Source organism: Argiope bruennichi, chromosome 5 (genome assembly GCF_947563725.1).
Source record: "Argiope bruennichi chromosome 5, qqArgBrue1.1, whole genome shotgun sequence".
In the NCBI taxonomy this organism is placed as follows: domain Eukaryota; kingdom Metazoa; phylum Arthropoda; class Arachnida; order Araneae; family Araneidae; genus Argiope; species Argiope bruennichi.
Genome location: NC_079155.1, coordinates 102,225,720 through 102,234,535, shown reverse-complemented (window position 1 = coordinate 102,234,535; position 8,816 = coordinate 102,225,720). Strand labels below are relative to the sequence as shown.

Here is an 8,816-nt window from a genome sequence, read left to right as displayed (position 1 = left end):
CAATGAGATGCGAAATATATTAAACACTCATACTAAGGATCAACTATATAAGTATTAGATTTCTGCAATACTATTTCTTTGATAAGTTATTGCTATTTTTATATCAAAGTTCGTTCTCTATTTAAAAATTAGAGAATGAGACCTTTGTATTAGATTTACGTTTACATAATCTATATATGATATTTACAACAATTTCTTTTAAAATAAATTATTTGCATATAGCAAAATACTATCTACACATTATAAGTAACAATGGATATTTTATGAAAAGAAATCATAAAGTAGATTTATATTTCATTAAAAAGGTTCTACTTTATCACAGCTTTCATGACTAGATATACAGATTGATTACATCAACAAAATCCTGCAGCATATATTTATATTAAATCATGCCTCCTCCATAATTCTAAACAGGGCTTCTCTCTCACCCACCCCCCCTCCAATTCCTGGCAGCTTTATGAAAGACATTTGATTGAACAAAAAGAATTGCAAGAGTTTAATTTACTCAAAAAAAAAAAAGGCACTAAATTGATTTAATTGTATTTTTGAACTCATTAATTCATAACATTTTTTTTTATTGCTGATGCAATAAGTTAAATATCAATCAAATTGTAATTTAAAGATTCATGATTTCATAGAAATGATCTGAGAACTCAACTGAAAAGATTTAAGTATATTATATTGCTAATAATGAATGCTAGTACAACCAATAATCTAATAAGTTTCGAGAGGTAAATTTCATATTTGTGAATAAGCGTCGATATGATCCACTAAGGTCTGTTGATAGAACTGGTAATGGCATATTAAAGATAACTATACAATCAGAACCATATATATTATTAGTATGGGAATAGATGAGAAGCTACAATGTGCACGGTGCACAAAAATGGAACAATTTAAATTAATGGAAAACATCTTGCTATATCAATTTATATCTCGTATGAAATCTCCGATAAAGCTATCAGAAACGATTAACACTTTGAATTTTAAACATCACATGAAAAAAAAGTAGTTATTTTATTTAAATATTAATAGTGACAAGTAATGAAAGTGGATTTTTCATGCTAACACATAGGAAGATTATTGTATTAGAGAAAGCCACTCAATTTAAGAGCCAGAAAGCATCATAAGAAGCCTTGCTTTGTATCTATTGGAATAGAGAAGATACAGCTTGTTATGAACAATTAAAAAATATCTACACTCTTACTGCAGATTTCAATTGTCATTATATGAATAATATGGTATAGATTTTAGTTATCAAAGCATAAGGAGTGATTCATCCCCATGATATAATGCTCAATTGAATGCAGCATAAATCATACAACAAAAGGTTAATACCTTTTCAGCATGGCATTCTTCCCTGTCCATTATATAAACCAGATATGGCATGCTAAAAGCATATGTTTACATTATAGTATATTTTTTAGATGTTAAAATTTTTTATAGAAAACAAGATGAAGGAATTGCTGTAATTTAGTTAAAGTAGGTATTATAAAGTTGCCCAACAGATGAACAAATTCTCTATAAAATGAAAAAAAAAAGTCATTAATTTTACAAGTTAATTAAATTTTCCCCTTAAGAAAGTAAGAATATTTTTTTTTTTTTTTAAATTCTGCATAACTTTTTGTTCAATCAAATCTTTCTTTGTCATTTAACATCTAAAGTAAGTAATATTTGAACAATAATTAGACTGTATATGTATATAAGCAAGTTAAAACCAGTGATAACATTTTTAAATTAATGTTCAAAATACATATAATTCATACTAAAACATGAATCAATGAAATAATTTCAATTCTTTCCAAATCGAAGCAGAATTTCTCTTCTGAAGATTTTGTAAAAAATATTTAACAAAAGTCAAAACAGTTTTTCAATATTTACACAAACTGCAAATTATTTGATCACCTTTTGTTAAAAAACAACTTTTACTAACCAATAGTACAGAGCAAAAATTCTCAAAATTGAATTCAAAATGTTTAAAAAAATATCCCAGCATAAAAGTAAAAGAAAAGGCTATAGAAAAGTCTTGTATAGAAAATAATTTTTAACAGTGTTGATTTGTGAAGCCTTGTGTTCAGATGATCAGTATTACAGTTATTTGAAATAGCCTTATTTAATTGAAAGGCATACTTAAATTACCTTTACGGTAATAAACATTGAAGCATACATCTAACTTTGAATAACACACATAACTATCTTTTTCTAGACATAAATAAAGGTGAAAGTTCTAAGGTACATACTGGAATAGAGTCGGGAGATTTCTTTTTATTCCTTAATGCATATATCAATATCGGGTTGCGAAACACATGAAGCAAGCTATGCAAAACAAAAAAATTAATACAAAGGGGAAAAAAAAAAAAAAAATTTTTTTTGCTTATCAACACTTAAGTAAAATATATAAACTGTTTTAACCATGATCACTGTTACCTTTCTCAACAGATAACATAGAAGAGGCAAGAATGGCATCTATTGCATAAATGACAATATAAAGGAAACTAAACTGCCTTTCAGGTGTTAGAAAATAAATAAATAAATAGTATCTAGTATATATTCTATAAAGCAAAGGAATAATTCCAGATTTTACAGTTATTTTTTCTGAAAATCTAACAACACTAATTTAAGACTATGCACTTTATACACAAAATACCAAATAGCTGCCTACTGGTAAAAAAATGCATTTATGTTCTTCCTCCTAAAGAAAGAAAAATTTTACCAAAGCAAAGTTACCTATATATTAATTAATTTTTTAAAATACAGTATATAAAAAGTTAAAGTGTGAATAACTAATATAAATAAATGCAGATAATTATTTTGATATTTTATAAAAAATAACAATAAAAGTTTTTTTTTAAATAAATTTTAAAGTGTACTTAAGCTGCTTAAATGATGAAAATATTCATGAAATTTACAAATTATAAATATATACATCAGCAACATACTTATAAATGTATATATCTTTTCAATAATTATGAAATAAATTTTAACAAGAATGGTATGGTGAATGGGGTAATTTCCAACCTTCCAAGTGAATGAAATTAAAACAAGTCTAAATATAAACCAAAGTACAGATTACAATAATTCTACACCAAATCAACATTAAAAAAATTATATCTGTAGGTTCAAAAAAGTTTTAAATAACAAAAGACGATTGAATTACATAAGAGATCATATAATTAAGTATGCAAATAAAAAGATAAAACTCTTTTAAGTACTTTTGCCTCCAAAAGGAAAATGCATCCCTGAATAATGACACAACAATTTATATAAATAAATAAAAACTCAGTATTTACTCTAAAACCAGAACATTCATTAAATATACATGCTATAAAAATAAAACACTCTAAAAATATTAATGAATGTAAGCAATGTAATTTTAATAATACTGAGCAAAATCACAATAAAAGTAAGAAAAAAATAAGAGAAGCAAACTATCCTCTTTTAAAAAAAGAAAGAAAAAAAAAACCATTTAATACAATAAATAATATGATTGTCAATTAGAATTTATAATCTCACACAAATAAAATCATTAAAAAGAAAATTACTTCAAATAACTTAATATTCAGTTTTATTAAAAAAATAAAGTTTACTGGGATACTATATACAAGATGGGTTATGCAAATGAATTAAGATTGATAATGCAGGTGAAAAGAAGATAATTCAGTAGATTTCAAAATGTACTATTAAAATAATTGGCTTATGCAGAATTATCCACTTAAAATAAAGGGTATATTTATTTGGTGTAGTTAAAAAGCATTTTTGTTTTTTAGAAATTAATGCTATTAAATTTATATAAATTGAGAATAATTGTCAACATTCATTAAAAAGAAACTAAAGAAGTAACTTTTTTTAAAGACAATTCGAGTAGAATACGTTTCCAGAAATTTTATAATTGCTAATTTTTCTAATCAAAAAATAAATTGAAGAATGATACTAAATCACTTTTGATTTTTAATTTCTATCATGATAGTACGATTGTTCAACAAAAATAATAAAATTGAAAGATTGAAGAACTTACTTCCAAAATTTGATTCAAATGTCAACAAATAAAAAGTACAATCAATGCAAATTTGTTAAGTAATATTACCCAAATATATATTTCAAATTTAAATTATCTGAAAAATGTAAATACAATATGTAAAACCTTGTTAAGGAAACAAATTTCCCCACTGATATTTTCATATGACAAGGTAATTTAAATATTCATAAAAGTACATCTTTAATCATTAGAAAAATATAAGATCAAAACAACATTTCTCCACTGACAAAAACTCAATGAAAAATGCACCTCGTTTTTAAAATCACCAAATTTTATATGGAGGTAACTAACTGTATAGACAGTTCTGATCCAGGTACATGAATCTTATTCAGAAACCTTAAAAAAAGTTATAGGACTGGTACTGCATTGAACAAATATTATAATGTGCCCATATATTTGCTGCTTTTAATTGCTTTCAAAATTGCAAAAGCTGAAAGCCACAAATTTTAATAATTCATACAAAAGCTTTTAACACTTTATTTCAAATAAAACTTGAAATAAAGTTTTAAACATTTTGTTCCAAAAATTGATATAAAATGATACTTTGCCCATAAAAATATTAAAAACCAATAAAAAAGATTTTTTTTAAATTAATTTTTTGCTTATCATCTTAATATTTTGTTTTAATGAAATTTAAAACTAAATTTATATTACTCAGAAACAAAATTTGGATTCAAGTCAGAATGTGGACCTAACAAATTCTGGGTATATAATTTTTTTTATTTAAATCTCAACCGTACATTTCTGTAAAAGATCATAAACAGTAAGATAATTTCTCAAAAATTAAAAAAAAAATTTTTTATTGAAATATTTTTTTAAAAAAGTCATCATATTTTAACAGTAGTAAAAATGGTGGGTTGGAATGATAACAACATAGATTGGTTTCATAGTTAAAAATTAAATTTGGGAATTAAAAGACAGTTAAGGAAACTCATTACAATTAATCAATCAATACTTTCTATTTAAAAAATTTTAAATTCATAAAATAATATTAATAAATTATATGCAATAATTTATCAGTAAATACTAATATAATAGAATATTGAGTAAAACTGTTGAGCAATGATAAAGTTAGATGAAATTAAAATTGAGACATTGAGCTCAATAAAGCTAGTTATAAAATTTTACAATAATGTAAAAAACTAAATTATACATTTCTTCTTCTCTTATTATCTACAAAGAGGATTTCTGAATTTATTTTTTATCCAGATGTATATCAATTTGAAGAATTTATAATTTTTGCAATTTTTCATATATAAATAAAAAACTAATAAATTTTAATTATTTTTAATTATATAACAACTAATTAGTTTTTGTAACGAATTAACTGCAAAATTACTTAAAAATAATAATATGGCGACAGCATAAATCACTCTCAATATTTAAATTAATTTCTCTTAAAATCAAGAGAGTAGACAAAATTAGTGATTTACAATGAAATTCTATAAATGTAGCATTCAAAAAACAAACAACAAAAAATGATGAATGAATGAAAGATGAACAAACCATTTATAATGATTGCATTTTAAATAGCCCATGATGAATGCATACAGGAATACAGCACCAATCCATGAACACACTAATAACATTGAACAATGAAAAAAAATTTACACTGAATTTAGATCATCACTAGGTTTCTTTTCTTTACCACTGTTTTGCTCCAGAGGTACTTTATCATCACTACTAGTTGATGAATTTTGGAATGACAGTGCTCTCTTTAGTGCATGTTTACGCTTCTTCAAAGTAGTAAAGAAACGAGAGCTGCTTCCAGAGTTTGAAGTATTGGAAAAAAACTTTTTATTTCCTGTTCCAGCAGATTGTGCAACATCAGGAGGAGAATCTGATTCCTGAGAGGAATTCTTCTTAAGAATTTTGATCTGTGGTAAACTCAACTTTCTTTGTACACGCTTAGGATTTGACAAGTATGGAGTTTCAAAATTGATACTCATGGCATCCATGTCCTTTTGGATTACAGGAATATTTTCACATGGAATTTCTAGAATATTTTTGCAAGTCCCACTTGCGCCAGTTGGGCTATTTTTGGCTTGATTTTCTATTAGTTCCGCATTACAAAGAGGACTGCTAGCAGGATCGCCATGTACAGGAGACAACTTAATGCTAGGATTTAATTTATCAGTTACTTCATTTTTGTTGGCAGAAATAGATGGTGAAGAACCTAACACAAGTTCTTCTGAAATAGAACTCTCTCTTTGGAGAGGATGAATGGTTTCAGTTTGGCAGGCTTTTTCTTTGCATTTGTTGGTTGATTTTTTAGAATATTTAGAACTTGGTGTGGAAGAGTCAAAGCTGTTACTCTTTGTCTCCATTTTCCTTTTTTTCTTCAATAAGGAATTTCGATGGAAATGCTGAAAAGTCGAAGTAGTTTTTTTAAAAAAAACAGAATGTACCCAAAAGTTAAGTATAAAAATGGTACAATCATGAAAGTTAATTCTGTTTTAGGGTTTTTATACTTAGACATCTGATATAAACTACAAAGCTTGTGCTAAAATTCTGAATAATCTATTTTTAACAGCTAAGAATGCTGTAATTAAACCTTGAAAATTTTATAAAACCTTTGAATAATTAGTTTATAATTTAAAGCAGGGTTTAAATATACATGATCAATTTCCATTGAAATAAAAAAAAAAATACTAATAAAGAAAAATAAGACAAAATAATCATGGAAATATATCTATTAAAATTTTCTTACCATAGGACAATATAAATTTAGGAGGGCAAATATGATTGGTGAAATAAACTTTTATTTCCTTTAATTATAATAATTTAAATATCCATATTAAAAAAAACAATAATCAACTTTTAGTAACAATTTATTAACATGAAATAATTTTTGTACTAAAGTATCAAAAATGAATAATTATTTTATTATTTTTTTATAATTTCTTCATTGCATGATAATTAAAAATAGAAAAAAATAATGAAGGAAATGATTTAAATATTTACACAATTTATGTTACATTTGTCTTACACACAACTTTCTTTTTTAAAAATATATCCAAATCTAATACTGATAATTTTTTTAAATATAGGCAAAAAATTCTCAAACTAAAGACAAAATTGAAGTAAAAAGAAATATTTAGTATAATTAAAGAAAACAACCTTATTTTTAAATTTTGAAGAATTGTTTCAGATGAAAAATATAAATGCTTCCAATTAGAAATGAAATTCTGAAAACACAGATTTACTAAGAGCTGCACAGCAATTACTAAAAATCCACCAACCTTTACTGCTTCCCGACGCTGAAATTCTACTTTAGCCATTTTTGTTGCTACCCATTGAGGAACATCAGGAATTGCATATGCAATCCCAAATTTTATAGAGAGAATGAGGTGCTACAACAAAAAGTATAAAATAATTAGTGTAAGCTGTATTGAGTATGAAAATAAACACAAAATAACTAATTGATATGTTATATAATAACCACATACAAAACTTAGTTATACTGACGAATGTCAAAAAAATATAGATTAATGTAACAATTTAAATAGTAGACTGAGAATCAATTTCTGTGAATAGCAATCGGAAAAAATTATGAACATGTTTATCTTCAACAGATAAAGTATTAAAATAAATTATGAACATTAAAAAATACAGATGAGATGAGGCATCACAGCAAATCTGATTAGTCATGCTAATGGATTATCAAGACAATACGCAATTCATTTGGGGATTTACTAATATATGTTATTCTGATTAATGATGTGTGATCTGTAACATCTTATTTATATGAAATACTCCATAAAAATAATCTTAACAATAATTATCAATTCCTCGATTCACATAGATTTATTTCTACATTTTTAGGGTAATATAAATTAACTATTGTTATCTTTCCATTTTCAAGTTTCTTAAATAATATTGCTTTCTTTATCTTTTTTTATAAAGCAATGATTCATTTATATAACCATATATTGTTAACAAATTTTTCATTCAAGGTAATTTAGAGAGAAAACATATTAATTAAAAACAACGAGTCAATATATTATTTAGAAATTCAACATAACCAAATATGCAATAAGAAGGTTGATGTTTAATGGCCGAAAGTGGTACTTTTACTAAAATTTTAAGTAACTATAAATGCTTATTTTTTAAAAAAATAACTTCACAAAATATCTTTCATATTTTGATTTCCAAACATAGAATTAGTTAATTATGAAGAGTTCTGTTCATTATTTTGATTTGAAACTATATATAGTTTCCATCAAGAACAATAAAAGTAATGATAATATAAACCACACATTTTTATAATCACAGTTGCAATAGTTCAGAAAAATCTTTAATTTCCAAAAGTATCATTATAGAAGTTAATTATAAAAGTATTTGATAAATTCAAAAATGCTGACTTTTGTAAGTGTCTCAATATAAGTTCAATGTTGCAAGCTATTATAAAAAATATGAAGATTGATATTTTCTAAAACAATCACTTACCTCTAAAATTATAATAAGAATAATAGTGCCTTGAGTAGACAGGTTAGGAAACATTCTCTGCACTTGTCCTGACATTCCAATCAAAGCACAATTTACAATAACAGCAATCACACCCATTACTTCCATTGCGTCCTAAATAGCAATTAAACATGAAAAGAATGTGTAAGGTAATAGGTGAATATTTTCGGAGCTTTTTGCTAACATGATGCTCATACCTAAAATCATGTGATGCTTTATATATATATATATATATATATATTGTATATTATTTGTTATATTATAATTTGAAAATTTTGAATTATTATATATGTGCATCCATTGTACATAAAAA

At 24.9% G+C, this 8,816-nt stretch overlaps 1 protein-coding gene across 2 annotated transcripts in view; it reads right to left on the bottom strand.

The window, feature by feature from the left end:
- Positions 1-5,369: 5,369 nt before the first annotated feature.
- The window catches only part of LOC129968812 (anoctamin-8-like), a 39,237-nt gene continuing 35,790 nt past the window's right edge, over positions 5,370-8,816 (bottom strand). For both annotated transcript variants that reach the window (XM_056083079.1, XM_056083078.1), the window contains exons 13-15: positions 8,486-8,617; positions 7,279-7,389; positions 5,370-6,402 (exon numbers count right to left, since the gene is read on the bottom strand). In XM_056083079.1, coding sequence (XP_055939054.1) covers positions 5,644-6,402; positions 7,279-7,389; positions 8,486-8,617 — 1,002 coding nt within the window. In that variant the 3' untranslated portion in view covers positions 5,370-5,643. The remainder of the gene's footprint in view (positions 6,403-7,278; positions 7,390-8,485; positions 8,618-8,816) is intronic.